The following is a 20,157-nucleotide window of genomic DNA, read 5'->3' as shown; positions in this document are numbered from 1 at the left end:
TCCGATTCTGTGTCTCCCCCTCTCTCTGCCTCTCCCCCGTTCATGCTCTGTCTCTCTCTGTCCCAAAAATAAATAAACGTTGAAAAAAAAAATTTTAAAATAGGAATTACAGGTGCACCTGGGTGGCTGTCAATTGGGCATCTGACTCTTGATTTTGGCTCAGGTCACAGTCTCACGGTTCATGAGATCAAGCCCGCATTGGGCTCCGTGCTGACAGTGTGGAACCTGCTTGGGACTGTCTGTCTCTCCCTCTCTTTCTGCCCCTCCTGCTCTGTCTCTCAAAATTAATAAATAAATTAAAAAAAAAAAAGGAATTACACAGACAGGACCATTTCTAATAGCACCAAAACCCATAATCCTACTCCCAAGTGAAACTTTTTTTTATCCATTTTGAGTTTATTTTTGTGTCTGGTGTAAGAAAGTGGTCCAGGTTCATTTTTCTGCATGTCGCTGTCCAGTTTTCTCAGCACCACTTGCTGAAGAGACTGTCTTTATTCCATTGGATATTCTTTCCTGCTTCGTCAAAGATGAGTTGATCATACGTTTGTGGGTTCATTTCTGGGTTCTCTATTCTGTTCCACCGATCTGAGTGTCTGTTCTTGTGCCACCAAATGAAAAAAATTTTTAAGTGATACAGAATCTGTATGCTGGCATGTATCGCAGCATTACTCATAATTGCCAGAGACTGCCCTTCAAATGGTGAATGGATAAATTGTGACACACCACTAAATGGAATATAAAGAATAAAAAGAACTGAAATATTGATTCAGGTAAATTTCAAATGCATTATGCTAAATGAAAGAAGCCAGCCTCAAAAGGTTACATACTGTATGATGATTCCATTTATATGATATTCATGCAAAGACAAAACTTTAGGGATGGAGGGGGCATCGTCAGGGATGTGTGTAGGGGTGTAGGGGGAGGCACAAACCACAAAGGGTCAGCATGAGGGAATTTTGGGGGGTGAACAGAATTATTCTGCATCTTGATCACGGTGGTGGTTATATGATTATCACTGTTTAGCAAAAAGTGTACATTTCCCTGCATGATTAAGTTCAAATTAAATTAAAAATGTTAAAAAACAAAACAAAACAATGGAATCCACAGTCCTCATCTGAGTCCAATCTGAGCTACCAGTCCAGTTCAAAACATGGTAGAACTGCAGATTTCGACATCAAGGACACTGGAGGAAATTCGCTTTTGTCATTGTTTTAGTCTGATAAGATAGAATAAAGAAGGGAAATAAATGTGTTGTATCATGTTATAAAAACGACGATATGGGGCGCCTGGGTGGCGCAGTCGGTTAAGCGTCCGACTTCAGCCAGGTCACGATCTCGCGGTCCGTGAGTTCGAGCCCCGCGTAGGGCTCTGGGCTGATGGCTCAGAGCCTGGAGCCTGTTTCCGATTCTGTGTCTCCCTCTCTCTCTCTGCCCCTCCCCCGTTCATGCTCTGTCTCTCTCTGTCCCAAAAATAAATAAAAAAAAACAAAAAACAAAAAAAAACCGTTGAAAAACGACGATATGGCCAACAACAGTCAATAGGCTTTTTTTTTTTTTAAGTCAGAGGATATTTCTCTTCAGAAGAAAAATATTGGAAAGCTCAATAAGGCAATATGTCTTCCTTGTACATAATCATGTACATAATCGATTTCTTTCTCCAGAACGCACCCATCTTTGGATTCTTCCCCTTGGTTTCCTTTTATTCCAAGAGAGCTACTGAAATCCCTGCATTCCTTCCCTGTGCTTGAAATAAAAATATAGAGTAAAGTGTAGGTCCAGTGCAGCAGTGATTTCTACAGCGTCAGACAACTCTATCTTCAGCACAATCACAATGACAATCACATCAAAGTGTATTTGAGTTTTGTTCTTTGATTGCCACACTATTGTTAGACTGTCTTTTTTTTTTTTTTTTTTTTAATCCAGAAGCTGTAGATTAGATCGATGTGCATTTGTTCAGGGAAATACTGTGTATGTAAGTCTTCCCAACAGGGATGAACATTAACTGACTTGCAGCTGTGGCCAAAAGTCCATCGAGTGGTACAGAACATTAAGAACAAATATTTTTCAGCATTTTGTAAGTGGGAATGTTCTGTAAGTTATGTGTTCTTACAATACAGTACAACAGTGCCCTTTACCAAAAAGCAAAACCAGACAAATTTTTTTAGCAATTTCTCAAAATAATTTTTTATTCCTAGGTGATGACTCAAAAACATTAATAATGTGCAAAAATACAACTAAATATCAAGTATAAAAATCCTTAATAAGGCAAAAATATATCCCCCTGTAGTTCTGTGAAATTCATCCATTTTCATTTACTTTTGATTATGAGCCATAGAGTACAATTATGACAATCTTCTATTATAAAATCCAGAAATGGGCCTCAGAATTTGCTAAATAATACTGATTTAATTTCTTTAAAAAGTTTATGATAAAAGTGTGGAGTTTAACATCTGATATAGGGATACCCTATAAAACCAATTCTTTTTGTTTTGGGTATCCCAATAAGTGACAGGGCAGTTCACAGCCTTAAATCTGATATACCCCGACAGATCTAGCATGGGTTTGAATCCTATGAATTAACATTAAAAATAATTTCTTTTATATGTATTTTAAATTAACTTAACACTAGCTTGATCACTATCTTAAGCATCCCTGTGTGAGCTGAATAGGGCTATCTGGAAGTGGTACTTTCTTTGTGTCAGTAGATAAATATTAATCACTTGGGTCACTGGGGGCAAATTGTCATCTGTTCCCGCAGCCTGGGCGGAGATGGGTTTGGAGCCAGCAATCCAGAAGGCAGGAAAGGGCCAGAGGCCTGGGAGCCCCTGAGGCCCCGCAGTCTCGGCGACGGCCGGACAGTTTGTGTCAGACCTTCCCCATGTCGTCGTCCGGGAGCGCGGGGAGCGCGCAGGTCCGTACAGAAATTTACACGTGGACACCTGGGATGCCTATTATAACTCGGAACAGGTGCGGACAGGTAACTCCCGAAGGGCCCGCGAGACCAGATGGCTTGATTATAGGAATGCTTATAGGGATCAAGTACAACAATCCAAGTGCCAAAAACTACCCGCTTCGGGTTCCGTCCCCACCCTCAGCCCCGGGCTCCGAATCCCTCCCACCTCCCGGGGCTCGGTCCTACAAGCCCCTCTTTGTCCTTCCAGGTCACGTCCCTCCCGACCTCCACCTCACTCACCTGGCTCCACCCGCGCTATCCTCGGAGGCCTCGCCCAGTCTAAACTACAGGCCGCCTAGCCCCGCCCCTCACCCGCATTGGCCACGCCCCTTCCGCCTGTGCCCTCTCGCTGCGCCACGTCAGTCACGTCACCCCTTGCCAGGCCCTGCCCAGCCCCAGCCCCGCCCCATCACTCCCTCCAGGTACCGCCCCCTCTCTGCCCTGTAGTCGCGGCGGTGGCTGGTGCGGCTCGCGGTACCCCTGTGCGGATCCCAAGTCCTCTTCCCCTCCCTACAGCCCCCCGCCCCAGGTCATCCTATGCCGGGCTGTCTCCTGCACTTCCTGGGCGGAGGGACCTCGCGCTCAGGACGCCAGTGTTGCCTCCCGGACCCACGGGCCCAGCCAGGTGTTAGTTAGCAAAGCACCTGACATAGCAGCCCAGTAAACACACGGAGAAGGAGAAACAAGAAAGGAAAACTTATTTGGGGGAAACTTTCTAAAGATATTCACTTTCGAATAAGTTATGTACAAACCAATAAAAACTAGTGCAGGTGGATGGGTAGATAGATGGTGGATGGATGGATGGATGGATGGATGGTCAGGTGGGTGGGTGGATGGATGTGTGCTCAGGTGGATGGATGTGCAAGTGGATGAAAGGATGGATGAGTGGATGGATGGATGGATAATGGGGGGGGGTGGATGGGAGTACCGCTAATTGTCTTTTAGAACAGTGGCCCTGGGAATCAGAGCTTTGGAAATTTTCTACTGGAAGAGACCAGGTGTGATTTGGCCAGGCATGTATGTATCATACAGACAACACATTCTTTAATTAAACGTCAGCATCATCAACAAAGTTGATGCTAGGTTCCTTGATGCTAGGCTAGCATTGCCTGCTAGGTTCCAGGCAATGAGGATACCACAGCCAAAAAAACAGAAGGCCCTGTCCTCATGGAGCACACAGATACCAGCCCGCAGGAGGCTGCGGAGAGAAGCCAGGACAAGGGTGACACGGCACCTGAGGTGAGGGAGGGTTCTAGGGTGGCATCTGATTAAATGAACTTGGGCTTGTAAATCACTGAGTGTCCGTCACAGAGACAGCACACTGTATTATGTGTTTGAGAGATAAGCACATGGATGAATGGTGAGAAGACAGCAGCCCCTGGCAGGTGGGGCTGGCCTGGCCCTCGCAGCTGGCCCTACTGAACACCGATTTCACAGAACCATCAGGCCAGGTCACCTTGTGTCTGTGCTGGACCAAGACAAAAACAACAGCGCTGGTAATCAGGTCTGCTCAGACAAAAACAGGAGCGCATTCGAACCACAAAAACGATCCAACATCCCCTATCCTGGCTAACACGAGAGACGGCATCTTCTCTTCCAGTCACTACTTTAACCTCATATGGTTTGTCCTGCTTCCTGGATAACAATTATTGAGATCCAGGAGTGGAATCATCTCTGCTTCCTGACAGCAGTCAAGCCAGAGCACGGCCCTGCTTCTTGGAGCCCCCACTCCACCATATCACCCACCCCAACTCCTTAAGGTCCTTTACAGTACCTCCTTCCTGGGATGCCACACGGTCCCCCGTGATGCATGTTTTTATGAATCGCATCAAAAAACCCAACTTTGTTTGGCTCTGGGTGTGTCTTTTTTTTTTTTTTTTTTTTTTTTTTTGGCTAGCAGACATTACAAAAAAGAAGTAATAAAAGTGAAATGATTTTTTTTTTAATTTTTTTTAACGTTTATTTATTTTTGAGACAGAGAGAGACAGAGCATGAATGGGGGGAGGGTCAGAGAGAGAGGGAGACACAGAATCGGAAGCAGGCCCCAGGCTCCAAGCTGTCAGCACAGAGCCCGATGCAGGGCTCTAACTCGCGAGCCACAAGATCGTGATCTGAGCCGAAGTCGGACACTTAACCGACTGAGCCACCCAGGCGCCCCAAAAGTGAAATGATTTTAACAGAAACAATAGTTTGATATTCTATATGTTTAGAAACCTGACAGCCCCTCTCCATCTTTACACTGGAGGATTCAGGTAAGCTAAGTTCTGATCTTAAAAAGGGCCTGCAAGAAATACAGGGGAACTTTGGAAATCAAAGCTTAGATACTGTTTCAGGGGACAACTGGGTCTTCTCACTTGAAATATCAAATACCTCTGTGAGTCAGGGACTCCGAGGCACTGTGCAGAATTGAGTTTTGATGATTAGATCTGAATTGGCAAAGAAGTATCAAGGATACAGGCTGCCTTCCATCATGTACGAGTTAAGGAAGAGACATAGAAATGACAATCACAATAAAGTCACCCAGCTGGCTCAGCTTGGCCCAGTGCCCGCCCTCCTGGTAAATACATCGTGGTGGCATAGCCACGTTGGGACTTTTCATTTCCGTTTAACTCTGCCCCCAGCCCTCGGTTGCAATTAATATTCTCTGTAACTAAAAGCCTTCTGTGACATCAGAAAGATGAAAAGTCCTGGCCGAAGCCATTCGGGCATCATTCAGGTGACATTTGAGTCATCCCTTGAACGTTGCCTAGATGAGGCTCCCGTGTAATTGGATGAATCAGGTCAATAAAGAGAGTGGATGTTTACCCGGCATCCCCCCTCCCCGCCCCCCTCCTCGTCATCCACAAGGCGTGACGCATCCCCCGATGCATGAAGTCCAGACCTGGAGTGTCATTGCTTTGGCAGCTCATCCTTCTTTGAAAAGTGGCCTTCTGGGTCACCGGGGTGGGGATGGACGTCTCTGCTGGAAAAATAATGCCTGGCAGTGAAGATCTGGCCCATCTGTGGCTGCCCACAAGGTTCCACTGAAAGGCAGCATTTTTAAGGCCAATGGATAGACCTCTTTTTAAAAGTATTTTATAAAAATCTAGGCCCATTGAGTAAGGCTGTTATCACTAGGCACGTTGTCATTTTCTCAGGTGGTCACCTCCCTTCCGGGGAGTTGTGGACAGGGCCATACTCATCCAGTTCCACAACGTGGCTCCTCTCAGGCACCCCTGCTGTGGAAGGGCCCCTAAGCACCCGCGGCTGGTGGCAGGGCTCCCACCTTCCAACACTGCCAGGTCACATGAAGGATATCAAGACGGGGAAACCATCAGCCCAGCCAGGTGTGTCCCTGTAGCAGGCCCAGTGCTCACAAGCTGCAGGAACTTGGCAGGCTTCTGGACTTCATGCAGCCTCCCTTCCAGCATCTGAAAAGTAGGGATGTTGCCCTAGCTCCGTCCCTCCCCCTGGACACTCCGGTACATGTGCCCACAACATGCCGAGCCTGGGACACCTGCATGGACATCATCGTTATTATTCCACTGATAGAGGAAGCGCCTGGCCTCGTAGGCTTTCCTCCATTCTTTCTAGAGCTCATTCTAATCAGCCTCTCAACCCTCGATGCCACCAAACCGCTCTTGCCAAAGACTCCGTGGGCCTCCTGGGCCCTCATCTCCTCTGCTCTCCTTTCCTGTCCATCCCCGAGTCCTTGGTGACCCACGCAGCCCTATGCCTTTGCACACCATCTGCTGACTTCAGGTTTAATCGATAGCCCAGGTCTTCTGCCTGATCTCGAGTGCCTCCAGCTCCTTCTTGACCTCTGCCTGGCAGGTCTCCAACCAACATGTCCAAACCACTCTCGACAATCCCCCTGCAAACCTGCTCTACCCACGGATGTCCACATTTTCTTACAGGTGATGGAGCCCTTCCAGGTTCTCGGGTCAGGAATGTTGGGCAATTCTCTTGAGGCTATTCTCTTGAATGCCATTCTCTTGAGGCAATTCACCAGAAAATCCTAGTGGTTTGTCCTTCAAGATAGCTGCAGGGGTGCGTGGGTGGCTCAGTCAGTTGAGCATCCGACTCTTGATTTCAGCTCAGGTCATGAACTGTGAGATCGAGCCCCACATTGGGCTCTGTGCTGACAGTGTGGAGCCTGCTTGGGATCCTCTCTCTCTGCCCCTCCCCGCTCATGCTCACTCCCTTTCTTTCACTCTCTCAAAATAAATAAACTTTAAAAAACCCACAATAAGTGCAATATCCAGCCATTATCACCACCCCCAGTTCCAGCCTTTAGAGGGCAGTCTCTCCTCTTCTGCCTTGTCCACGCCCCACCCCTTGCAGTCTCCTCCCCACACAGTGGCCAGAGTGAGCCTTTAAAAACACCATTCACATTCTGCCATACCTGTGCTCCACACAGGCTTCCTAACCTACTCACTTTAAAACTCCAGGTCCCTAAAATAGCCATCAAGAACCTAGACCTGTCCCTCTACCGTCTCTCTGTCTGCAACCTGCACTGTCCTCCCCCTTGATCAACTCTCCTGGAGCCATGCTGACCTCCAGGGTGTTGCTGAAAGCAGGCAAGACCCAGTCCTACCCCAGGGGCTTGGCAGTTCTATCCCCTTTGCCTGGAATGCTTTTTTTCACAGAGAGCCACACAACACTCTCCTCCTTTCCTTCTATACTGATCTCCTACCTAAAATAGCCTCTCCATCCCATCACCTTCCTAAGTCTAGTTCTTCATGGCATTTATCGCCACCTGATACCCAGATGTGAATGACACATTAAAAACCCTTGTTTAAAACCCTTCATTGCCTCTGCTCTTTGCCATTAAAGGACACAAATCCAAATTCCTTACCTTGGTGATATGATCTAGTCCCACATACCTCTCTGGTCTTAGCAAGCTGTGCCCAGCCTTTCGCAAACACACTGAGCGCATCCTCTGGGCTTTGGTTCAGGCTGTTTTCTCACCTGGTCCCCATTCACCTCTCCCGAGAAGCCCCCCGATTCTCCTGGGGGGCGAGGTGGGGCTACGATGCCCAAGAGTTATTGCCATAGTGCAGTTGACAAGGATGGCATTCACTGGCCATTTACACGAAATGGTTATCTGAGATATAAATTAATCTAAACTAAACCTATAACAAATACAGATTAAGTTTTTCATTAATCTACATTAACTCTATATCTGAGAGTCTATAACCTGTGATTTTACACTAATAGAAATAAGAGTGGACCCCTATGATGTCTGAGATGTCATCTGAATGTGAGCTGTGCTGGTTTCAGGGACCCGGGTCTGTGTCAGAAATGGTGTAGACACTGCATTTCTGAGAAAGTGTCTGAGGAGCACAAACGCACTCCTGATAGGTCGTCCTGGATTATGACAATTAGTCCCCAGAAAGTCCTAAACAGGCTTGAGACACTGGGCAAAGTCACCCCTATCAACTTCTCCTTAGGGAGCTCTCCCAACTGAGGACTCTGCCCATATGACACAAGAGTAGAGATGATAGTTATTTCAGAACAGACCAAAAAGAGATTTGTGACTTTTCTATTTAGCCAATGGATGCTGGTGCTCCATGGGCACGAGTCACCCCAAATACGTCATATTAACTCTTTGCTTCTTCAAGACACACAAAAAAACGCCCCTCTGGTTTAAGAAGGTAATTTGCAACTAACGAAAGGGACCCCCACCTCTTAGGAAACGTGGTCCTCATTCACACCTGTTCTGCCATAGACACGAAGCTGCTCTGCCTACCAAGGACCGTGAGGATTGAATGATGTGTCAGTACATTTCTGGGACAAGGTGACATTGTCATTGAGGGTCTGTTGAAGGAAAGAAGCTAATTTTCTTTTAAGCTTAAGCCTGTAGTAGTAACTTAATTAGGCCATGCTGTAAAATCATCACTAATAACTGTCAGAAGTGCCCCTGAGTCACCAGAGGATGACAAAGCTTGGCAGACAGCCTCTTCCATAGAGAGGAGCATCTAAAGTTCACCCCACCTCTCAGAAATGTCCTCAAGGGGCACCAACAGTCCCCCAATCTCAGCCTGCCTGCTTCCGGACCTCACGGCAGGACTTTCCTTCAGGAGTGCTTTACATATACACATGTAATATATATATGTAACACATAGGTACGTGATATATAATAAAATAAGGGCACCTGGGTGTATCAGTTGGTTAAGCATCCGACTTTGGCTCAGGTCATGATCTTGTGGTTTGTGAGTTTGAGCCCCGCATGAGGCTCTGTGCTGACAGCTCAGAGCCTGGAGCCTGCTTCCGATTCTGTGTCTCCCTCTCTCTCTGCCCCTCCCCTACTCGTGCTCTGTCTCTCAAAACTGAATGTTAAAAATATTTTTAAATAAAATAGCACTTAAAAACAACCCTTCACCCTACACAGTATTTTCAATTTCGCAGTATTACATACCAGTTCTTGTCCACATACTCCCCTTTTATTACATAGCGTCAATCACCTTGTATCCTAATTCCTTAACGTTATTTTATTTTCCAAGTTTCTGTAATCTTTTAGTTATCATTTGAATGATTACTAAAATTATGTGTTACTACACTCTACGATCTTCTAACTTACACACTTATTTTGGGCATTTGGGTCAGAACCCGGTGCCTATAGGTTGAATTACAGCTCTTTGTGGGTGTATACTATTTGACAAAGAGAGGTCTTACAGTGCATTTTTTGTCATTCTTGTTTTTTATTTATTTTTTTTAGAGAGAGAGAGAGCATGTGCGTGCACATGAGCAGGAAAGGGGCAGAGGGAGAGAGAGAATCTTAAGCAGATTCTATGCTCAGCTCGGAGCCCGGCTTGGGGCTCAATCCCAGGATCCTGGGATCATGACCTGAGCAGAAATCAAGAGCTGGATGCTCAACTGACCGAGCTACCCGGGCTCCCCAATCATTCTTGTTTTCTAATTTGAATTAGTTGCCAAATCATGGATAGCCCTTAAAATTCAGATTTTTAACATTGAGAGTTGGCAACTAGCAGCAGGAGTCTACCTCTAGAAAGAACATAAGCTCTCCACTTTGCCACAGTCCCCACCACTCCCTATTGCATTCGCCAAGCCAGCCTCGCTCATTTACATGATCACTCCTTGATTTCTGTAGGCAGTTCAGTCTGCAACCTTTGATTTAATGCCTTTGCCTCCACAGACAAGGATGCAGATGACTACAGGCAATGTTTTGCTTCTGTTGTTTTATTTCTGTAGGGTAGATTTCTGAAAGCAGGTTTATCGGGTGTAAGTATATTTTGGCTCCTGCCATACTGTATTCCATTTGGGATGTCCTCTCTCGTGCAATAGCTGCCCCAGGCACCCTCACGCGGGGCTGTTCAGCAAAAGCCCTGCTGCCCTGGGCCAAACCCTCTCTCCTAGGAATTTGCAAATTGGATGTAAAGATAATGTGTCTGAGCTGACCTTTTTTTTTTTTTTTTTTATGTTTGTTTATTTTTGAGAGAGTGTAAGTGGGAGAGGGGTAGAGAGAGGGGAACTGAGGATCCCAAGCAGGTCTTTAATGACACCCCCTTTTGGGGCTTGAACTCATGAACTGTGAGATCATGGCCTGAGCTGAACCTGGAGGCTCAACAGACTGAGCCACCCAGGTGCCCCTGGGTTGATCTTAAACTGAAGAAAGGCATGTTTTGGGCAGTGGGCTTTATGTTTGGTCAAACACACGTGGAAAAGAAAAGAAATCAGTTCTGCAAAGAGAAAGAAGGAGATAAAACGGACAGAAAGATGTCAAGGCAAGGAAATGTAGAACCAGAGAGAGAGAGAGAGACAGAGAGAGAGAGAGAGAAGGAGGGAGGGACTAAGTGTGAGTCAAGTCACTACTAAAGGGCAGAGGTCAAAGGAGCAGGAATTCCTGTCACTCTAGGTCCTGGTGGGTTTCTGGTTCTGCTACTTACTGCACAGCCCCTTGTATTCTAGAAGCTATCCTGTGTCGTTCCAATACACTTGTTTTCTTAAGCTGGAGCTCAGTGGTTTCTGTGGGCGCCAACTTGGCCATCAGGTTCTTGGGAGCCGCTGTCTTCTCGGTCCACGGCTGTGTCCCCCACCTGGCAGTGCAGGCACATTGTAGGTGCTGAGATGTCTGAATACGTAGATGAATCTGCAGTACGATGACCACCCTCTACCCTACCAGACCTGGGAGCGTGTGAAATTGCCCCGACTGTCCCTGTCCCTGTTGAGGCACTGATGACCCCCATGCTGCCCATCCCAGGGGTCCATGCTGCACGGTACCTGCCCATTAGTGGAACGCTCCCCTCCCTGGCCGGTGCTGGGACTCTTCTGTTAGTGCCCCACCCCCTTCCCCAGGTGCTCCTCTGCATCCGCTGGGAGGTCCTCCAAATGTATGGCTCCCTGATGCCGTCTGGGTCTCTGCTCAAATGTCCCCTTCCCGGAGGCCACCCGACTGTCCTGTCTGAACTAACATCTTCCCTGACTGCCTGTCTCACTGCACGGTCTCCTTGCTATGCTTTATTCTTTTTTTTTTTTTTTTTAAGTTTTTATTTATTTTCAGAGAGACAGAGCTGGAAAGGGGCAGAGAGAGAGGGAGGGAGGGAGAGACAGAATCCCAAGCAGGCTCTACACTGCCAGCACAGAGCCCAATGTGGGGCCTGAACTCACGAACCGTGTGATCATGACCTGAACCGAAATCAAGAGTCAGACGCTTAACCAACTGAGCCACCCAGGTGCCACCACTATGCTTTACTCCTCATCATAGCAACAAAAAACTATCATGGCAAATATTCATTTTGTTGTCTGTTGCCTCCAGTTAGGAAGTTCACAAAAGTAGAAACTTACCATCCTTCCCCTGAAACAAGGCCTGACACTTTGGCGCCCCACACGTTGATTTCACAGGTATTTACTGAGTGCCTACCATGTACAAATAACGACCTAAAGTATGTAACCGTGCTGGAAGGCGCTTAGTGCAATGGGACAAATAGAGCGAGGCGGGAGATGGTTAAGGTTGTGGGCAGCTTTGTTGCAATTTTTAAGCAGCAGGGTCAGGGAGGGACTCACATAGGAGGTAGCGTTCTAGCAAACACGTGAAGGAGGTGAGGAAGAGAGCCAGGCACATGTCGGAACAAAGACCGTTTCAGGTCGGCAGCAGTCATTGCAAAGGTCCTGTGGCAGGAATGTGTTCAGGAAGCAGTAGAGTTTAGCTGTAGGGGAGAGTGGTATTGGAAGACGTGAAACATGAACCTGGACCCAAGGGAGATTTCAAACGCAGTCACCCTTATTCAGGTATCATTTACATACAATCAAATGCACCCACGTTAAGTATATGGTCTGAGTTTTGGTCAATGCATATATAACTATGTAACTGTTGCCTTGGTCAAGATACAGAACATTTTCATTACCCCAGTGGGTGCCCTAGTCTCTGCACAGTCAACCCTCCGCCTCCCACTGGAGTGTGCTGCAAGTTCTAGAACTTCATTTACGTGGAATCATGCCGCACGTGCTCTCCGAGGTCTGGCTTAGTTTGCTCAGCATAAAATTTTTGTGATTTTATCATCACGTCGTGTTTATCAGCAGTTCCCTTGTGTTGTTAAGCAGAATCCTCCTCATAGGATTTAGCACGGTTTATTCGTCCATGCGTCTGTGGATGGACACTGCGTTGTTTGCAGTTTTCTGCTATCATGAACAAAGCTGCTGTGAGTGTTTGCATACAAGCGTTCCTCGGGTCTATGTATTCATTTCGCTTGAGCATCTGTAGACCTAGCATAGTCTAGCGGCGGGCTTTCTGGGTTGCACACTTTAATGTATGTTTAACTTTACAAGAAAGTTACAAACAGGGAGGTTGTGCCGTTGTTGTTTTTTTTTTTTAAGTTTATTTATTTATTTTGAGAGGGAGAGAGAGAGAGCAGTAGCAGGGGAGGAACAGAGAGAGAGAGAGAGAGAGAAGTAATCCTACGCAAGTTCCACACTTCCAAGTGCAGAGCCCAGCGCGGGGCTGGAACCCACAAGCTGGGAGATCGTGACCTGAGCCAAAATCAAGAGCCAGATGCTCAACTGACTGAACCACCCACGCCTGCCGGTTGTGCCGTTTTGTTTCCCCACGGGCCCTGCGCCTTCGCCAGCACCTGGGATTGTCGGTCTTCTCGGCTGCAGCTGCTGTGGTGGGTGCATGGTAGCCCCTCACTGGGATCTTCATTTGCATTTCTCTGATGGAATCAATGCTGAGTATTTCCTCATGTCCTTATACACCTTCTATCCTACTTACAGCTGTGGAGTATGTGTTCACTCCCTTTACTTGGGTTATTGGCTTACTGAGTTGCAATTCTTTACACACATTTTATATCTACAGAGAAGTCCTGCATCAGGTACCTGTTTTGTGACTATTTTCTTGCAGCAGCGGCTGGTCATTTCATTTTCTTACCAGCATCTGGCAAAGAGCAGACGTTTCTAATCCCGGTGCAGTGGGATCTACCCATTTCTTGCTTATGTGGTTGGTGTCTCAGCTAAGAAATGTCTGTCTACCCCAAGGCTGTGGAGGGGCTCATGGGTTGTTTTTTGTTTTTTTTTTTCCCCCTAGTCATTCTGTAGTTTTAGCTTTTATTTCAGGTCCGTCGAGGGTTTTGAGCAAGGACCTGACATGATCACACTTGTGTGTCAGAGGCACCCCTGTGCTGTGTGGATGCCGGTGGGGCAGAGTGGGAGTGCAAGGCAACAGTCAGACGCGGGGAGTATTGATCAGCGAGGGTTTCAGGTTTGTGCTCTATCCCTCCTTGATGGATAATATTGTAATTTAAGGCTGCCTTGGGCCCAAATGTTTGCTGTGCATTTTAACTTATCTTCACTAAAGTAAAGAACTGATTTTAAGTTTCAATCTGGACATTGTCATTCTTTGGGCATGGAAGCCCCCAACACAACAAGACAGTTCATCTATCATTCTTGAGAGGTTACAAAAAGGGAGAGCAACATATTCCAGGTCACACCTGCATCATGCCTGCTGGGACTCATCAACCCATGTCTTCACCTTGGCCACTTCAACCCCGGTGCTACCCTTCCTTGAATTTATGATTTATTCCTCTCAGTTACTCTTTTGGCCAGATTTATAAACCTAACTGTTCTGTCTTTATATAATGCCTACTTTGTACACTAGGCAATGACAGCAAATTTATTGTCTATGAGTTGTTAACCTTGAAAAATTACATCAATGCAAAGTGATTGCCTTTTAGCCTCCATAGCCAATAAATTTAATTTTTTGGAGGGGGGTGATATGAGTCATAGGATCATATATATAATCGCCGATCACAGAATGAGGAGCAAGTTGAAAGTTCTGAGCAACACAAGCCAAGAAGGAAGACTTCTGTCTCTTGCCAAGCATGCACAAGCTGGTTTCTTGTCTGCTTTTCATAGGATGCTTACAACCTCTCTTCTCTCTGCCCGTCCCTGACTCCAGGGAAGAGGCTCTGAAGCTCTCAGGTAAGATGGATTTGTCCCCTTTATGTTAGTCTTGGAAGAGTCTTTGAGGGTCTCATATGCAAAATTGGAGATAAGGACGGGAATTCTTTCTTGAAGGAGTCCTGCTAAATTAAGTCTTAGCTATGGATAGAATACTAGAGGATCCTTACGGCACACTGTAGGTTTTTTACTTTCTTTCTAAAACATAGGGGTCGAAAGGGTGGCTTTGCTTAATTCATGTCACTTCTGTAACCCAAAAATGTTGTTTTGGTTGTTTTTTTCCCCAATTTTAAAAACTGTACTACATTGAAAACATCATTACTCTTAGTTTCTATTTTAAACGAACTGCTTGGATGTAGAATTTGGTTGTTCCAATTGTAGATTAAAACTATTTTATATTAAGTTAAAAAGTAATCACCTGACATGTGTTATATGAAGCAAAAATATTTATTAAAAAATACAAAAATGACAATCTAGAGCTCGGGATGGCACCGATTTCCAGGTACAAGTATCTTGTCCTTTTGACTTATGTTCCATTCAGATCGAGTGTAAGTCGAATTTTTTTAAAAAATCAGTCAAGCAGATACTTATTTTGCTATTTCCTCTTAATTTAGTTTCAGAAATGAAAAGGCTGATGCTTGGTTATTAGTTTCCACTAAAACTTTAACTGGAATTTATCTTGCCTTTCCTTTGGGGTACTTTTAGACTTAAAATTTTAAGTGAAGAGGAAAACCCTTCTGGACCATTGATTTTATAATTTCTTGTCTCTAAGGTTTCTCCCAAGAGGCTTTCTGACAATCAGCAAAAGCCTTGTTGGTCAGTCATCTGTGTCCATGATTTGGCACAGCCCATGACCTCCTGTCAGTCACATCGATGGTCAAAAACAGGCATTGAGAGGCACCTGGGAGGCTTAGTTGGTTGAGTGTCTGACTCTTGATTTCGGCTCAGGTCTTGATCTCAGGGTCGTGGGATCAGGCCCCGTGCTGGGCTCTGTGCTGAGTGTGGAGCCTGCCTAGAGATTCTCTCTCTCCTTCCGCCCCTCTGCCCTGCTCACGTTCTAAAAAAAATAAATAAAAATAAAAATAAAAAACAGGCGTTGACTTTGCTGAATCTCTGCTATTTAAAAAGAACAGTGGAAAGCAAGCACAGGATGAAATCACGATTGACTATTCAGAGAGTTCTGTCCCCTTCAAAAATGTACTATGTATTAAGATTTTTAAAAATCATACATTTAAAAAATGTATTATGATTTTTTAAAAACAAATTTAACATTTATTTTTGAGAGACAGAGAGAGACACAGTATGGGGAGGGGCAGAGACAGAGAGGGAAACACAGTATCTGACAGAGGCTCCAGGCTCTGAGCTGTCCGCACAGAGCCCAATGCGGGGCTCGAACCCACGAAATGTGAGATCATGACCTGAGTCAAAGTCAGACGCTTAACCGACTGAGCCATCCAGGAGCCCCTATTCTGATTTTTTAAAATGTAGATCAGTGTAGCATCGTATTCAAATTCTAAACAGGTGGCAGCCTGCCTTCAAGTTCTTGCCTAAACTTTTCTAATGTATTTGTTTTGACATAAATGAGCCTTCATTACACACACAGTTACACGTGGTCAAATTTTATAGATTTTCATGAATAATCTTCAGAAATGCTGTGAATGTGCTCAGATGCCGTCATGACGGTTTCAGTGCATTGTCTTCCAGTCAAGGTTGTAGCTGGGCATCTGGAAGCGGCCAGCAGGCGGGTATTCCAGGACTCCCGGAGCCTCTGATCTCAGAGTGCGGCTGCCGGCCAAGAGAGCCTTCCGGGAGCCAAGTGCCCGCTTAGTACGCCTCCCACCTTCCACGCTCATTCCACACGCCGTGCACGCACATTCCTACACATCTTATACACACATACCGCACCTCTTACATGCCATTAAACTGACCACATTTCACATTAAAAATGTTATTACTATCAAAGTATTTAAAGAGTATTTTAAGGTTCTTTCTTATTATTATATTCAATAATAATAATAATTCAATAATTGCGGCAATAGGCAGTAGATAAATAGGAACAAAAAAGAACTACTTTTTCAAGTGGAAACTCTTTTTTAACAAATTCTTCAAATTAAAAAAATTTTTCTTTTTTTTTTTTTTCCAACATTTATTTATTTTTGGGACAGAGAGAGACAGAGCATGAACGGGGGAGGGGCAGAGAGAGAGGGAGACACAGAATCGGAAACGGGCTCCAGGCTCTGAGCCATCAGCCCAGAGCCTGACGCGGGGCTCGAACTCACGGACCGCGAGATCGTGACCTGGCTGAAGTCGGACGCCCAACTGACTGCGCCACCCAGGCGCCCCCAAAAAATTTTTCTTAATGTTTACTTACTTTGAAGATAGAGAGCACAAGTGGGGGGTGGGGGCAGAGAGAGGGAGACACAAAATCCAAAGCAGGCTCCAGGCTCTGAGCTGTCAGCACAATGCCCAACGCAGGGCTTGATCCCATGAACTGCAAGATCACGACCTGAGCCCAAGTCGGATGCTTAACCAACTGAGCCACCCTGGCACCCCGGTGGAAATGTTAACTGGTCCTGTGGCGCAGCTCCACTCTCCTATTCCAGGCAGCCGAGCGGCTTGGCAAAGTCACACAAGGCAGAAGAGAGTCAGAATTAGATCCACTCCTCTTGAGTGGGCTGCCAGCTTGCGAATCGGATCACAGCATTTCCACCTCTTTGTTAAAACACCACTGACAAATGACGAACTTAGCATTTGGGGAATTTCTAGTGTTCTCTCTCTGTCCTCGAGCCCCCAAGAGACAACAGGGAACAGAAATAATTGATGAACCAAGCTACTAACCTCTTCTATTACTCTGTGTAGCACCTGACGGAGACGCAAGATCAACCTTGGATGAACTGGAAAGAGTGAACCTCCTGCAAATGCCGGAGATGTCAGGGGCAGAGAGAGGCGACAGTCTTAGGAAAGCAGGTAAAATAATTCATGTGTGTACAGGCTGTCTGATTTTATTGCCACTGAATTACTCGCTATTCTCATCCACTATGTGAGGTAAAAACCTGTTTTGGAATAGAAAGGTGTTCTATAAAACATGCTAATAAACTGCCCAACGCTCTCCACTTCTGGTGTAAAGACTCCTCTGCAATTTGGTGTTTTCTCTTTCTCACCAACTCCTTGCAAGCATCATGCTCTCCTTGGTACCTCAGCATATCTACTTTTTTTTTCTGTACACATTTATTTTGGAGAGGAAGGAGGGCGTCATCCATTCCCAATAAGTGCAAATTTATTTTTTTTTAATCTTTTTAACGTTTATGTATTTTTGAGAGAGAGACAGAGCATGAGCGGGGGAGGGGCAGAGAGAGAGGGAGACACAGAATCGGAACCAGGCTCCAGGCTCTGAGCTGTCAGCACAGAGCCCGACGTGGGGCTCAAACTCACAGACCGTGAGATCATGACCTGAGCTGAAGTCAGATGCTTAACTGACTGAGCCACCCAGGCGCCCCTATTTTTTAAAAAATGTTTGTTTGTTTGTTTGTTTATTTATTATTATTTAATGTTTATTTTTTAGACACAGAGAGAGCATGAACGGGGGAGGGTCAGAGGGAGAGGGAGACAAGGAATCCGAAGCAGGCTCCAGGCTCTGAGCTGTCAGCACAGAGCCCGCCACAGGGCTCGAACTCACAAACCGTGAGATCATGACCCGAGCCGAAGTCAGACGCTCAACCGACTGAGCCACCCAGGTGCCCCTAAAATATTTATTTATTTTGAGAGAGAGAGAGAGAGAGAGAGAGCGAGCACATGTGCACGCAAGGGAGGGACAGAGCGAAGGGGAGGAAAAGAGAACCCTAAGCAGACTCCATGCTGTCAGCGCAGAGCCTGATGTGGGGCCCAATAAGTGCAAATTTAAATTCTGGGTTCCTACTTGTTAAAATCTTATGCAAATTACTTAATCTTCTGGTACCTCAGTTTCATCATCAGTAAACAGGATTCATACAAATATCCACCTCATGGGGCTCTTGTGAAGTCAATGAGAAAATGCAAGTGAGATGCTCACCGCAATCACACGCAGTTATCGACAAAATGTTAGCTCTTACTAGTTTCTCCAACTGTATTCCACTAAGCAACGACACCAAGGCTCAAAACATTTTGGAAACAAAATGGGGACTTTAACAGACACTGTTTCATAGAAGTCCATTCATGTAAAATGTTTTGAGTGGACTACTGGGGAGAACACAGCGCCCTCTGTGAACTCCATCAGAGACCAGGACAAGGGTACTTGCCCAGCAGCCTTCAGGTAAATATTGCTGCAGAGTGAAAACAGGGAGATCAGAAACTAGGCACGACTCAGTAATACTCTATTTTGTGTGTTTTAAATAAAACAAGCATCAAATAGAAACCACAGATCTGATGATGAATGGTTTTCAAATACTGTTTTCCAGGTCTCGGTACTGGCACTGCTAACCCGCGAGGAGGTATGAGACAGGTAAGTGACCATATTTAGGAGAGCTGGGTGAGGCATTTTACACCTTGACTTTAGAGGATCCTACATTCTTGAACTGGGTAGCGTTCGGGGTAGAAATCATGCCTTCAAGTAACTGGCCAATCAGTGTTATCTTGGAGCATGTTTTTCTAAATTTTGAGGTGTATAAAATGTGCCTACCAGACCTTATCCAGTGCTCAACTTTAACCAAGCTCTCCCCAAACATTTGACCAGAGACCATTTTTGTTGTTGTTGTTTTGTTTTGTTTTGTTTTGTTTTTTGGCTTAGTGCCCAGTAACATCCTTATAAAAATACACTGGAAACACTCGATCCTGGAGATGGATGTCCCAACAGGGATGAACCCCCCCAGAAGGGGCTGGTGTAGCATCTGCATGTGACTAACTAAAAGTTATCATTCAGATGTTTATGAGTGGAAGGATTATGGTTAAAGACTCTAAAACCACAAACGTAATTAGGAGGATTTGCTCATGAAATTCTACAATAAAAACAAACCGAAGGGTCCATGCTTAAATAGGTAAATTACAAGCCCTATTTTACACAGAAGATGGTAACTGTACAGAACATGTTACTGACATTATTTCAACAGAAAGAGGTCAGTGAGGGCTTAGGAAACTTCACGGCCATCAGAGGGCTACATAGACTTGGTGGACCCCTGGCTGGGCACAGGGAGACCTTCCAGAGCCATACTCTGGGTTCACACTGCAATTACAACGGCAGACAATTTTCAAAGGTCCTATGTCTTAACTACAGTTCCTTTCTCTTGCAGTGGTCTCAATTCATTGATAACCTATGTTTTTTGTTTGTTTTTGTGTATTGTTTTAGTTTCAAGCTTTCTTTGGACAAGACCCTAACATTTTCCTGAGTCATCTTTTGGCCAGAATCAGGAAACAATATAAGAAACGTGGATCTCCTTCTGAATGCTTCTGGAAATACTGTGTCTGAAGTAAAACGAACATCTATTAGTCAACTCAAAAACAACCACCTTAGAAAGTTAAAAATAAAAATGTCTGACTTGAAAACAGCATAGAAAAAAACTAAGCAAACTGTACCCTGTTCATTACTATTTGGAAAAATAAATCCTCTATGTTTTGCAAATATCATGAGTGGTCATTTTATTTATAAACAGGCCCTGAACATTTATAATTTTTCTTTCCATCGATTTATTTTTAAAAGATATTTATTCATTTTTGAGAAAGAGAATGTGCATGAATAGTGGAGGGGCAGAGAAAGAAGGAGAGAGAGAGAAAGCAGGCTCCACACTGTCAGCCCAGAGTCCAACATGGGGCTCAATCCCACAAACCGTGAGATCATAACTG

The 20,157-nt window shown here is 45.4% G+C and overlaps 1 protein-coding gene and 2 long non-coding RNA genes across 3 annotated transcripts; 1 reads left to right on the top strand and 2 right to left on the bottom strand.

Annotated features, from left to right (window-relative positions):
* Positions 1 to 824: 824 nt before the first annotated feature.
* LOC123597136 lies at positions 825 to 4,837 on the bottom strand. The gene is made up of 2 exons (XR_006711979.1): positions 3,193 to 4,837; positions 825 to 1,216 (listed from the first exon to the last, which is right to left on the bottom strand). It is a non-coding gene; the product is annotated as an uncharacterized LOC123597136 (long non-coding RNA).
* Positions 4,838 to 11,899: 7,062 nt separating this feature from the next.
* Positions 11,900 to 17,279, bottom strand: LOC123597135. The gene is made up of 2 exons (XR_006711978.1): positions 17,185 to 17,279; positions 11,900 to 12,101 (listed from the first exon to the last, which is right to left on the bottom strand). It is a non-coding gene; the product is annotated as an uncharacterized LOC123597135 (long non-coding RNA).
* Positions 13,642 to 19,783, top strand: UTS2 (urotensin 2). The gene is made up of 4 exons (XM_045475534.1): positions 13,642 to 14,367; positions 17,206 to 17,313; positions 18,780 to 18,823; positions 19,664 to 19,783. The coding sequence occupies exons 1-4, from the start codon at positions 14,268 to 14,270 to the stop codon at positions 19,781 to 19,783; spliced, it is 372 nt and encodes a 123-aa protein (XP_045331490.1). The 5' UTR covers positions 13,642 to 14,267.
* Positions 19,784 to 20,157: the final 374 nt, after the last annotated feature.

The sequence above is a fragment of the Leopardus geoffroyi genome, chromosome C1, assembly GCF_018350155.1.
Source record: "Leopardus geoffroyi isolate Oge1 chromosome C1, O.geoffroyi_Oge1_pat1.0, whole genome shotgun sequence".
NCBI lineage: Eukaryota > Metazoa > Chordata > Mammalia > Carnivora > Felidae > Leopardus > Leopardus geoffroyi.
The sequence above is the reverse complement of the archived record's forward strand: the minus strand, read 5'-3'. Positions and strand labels throughout refer to the sequence as shown.

Bases quoted from the DNA above. Each gene is read 5' to 3' on its own strand.
- UTS2 (XM_045475534.1), top strand. From the start codon at position 14,268: ATGCACAAGCTGGTTTCTTGTCTGCTTTTCATAGGATGCTTACAACCT. The intron at 14,368-17,205 runs GTAAGATGGATT...TACTCTGTGTAG, and splicing joins AGAGGCTCTGAAGCTCTCAG to CACCTGACGGAGACGCAAGA. The intron at 17,314-18,779 runs GTAAAATAATTC...ACTGTTTTCCAG, and splicing joins CGACAGTCTTAGGAAAGCAG to GTCTCGGTACTGGCACTGCT.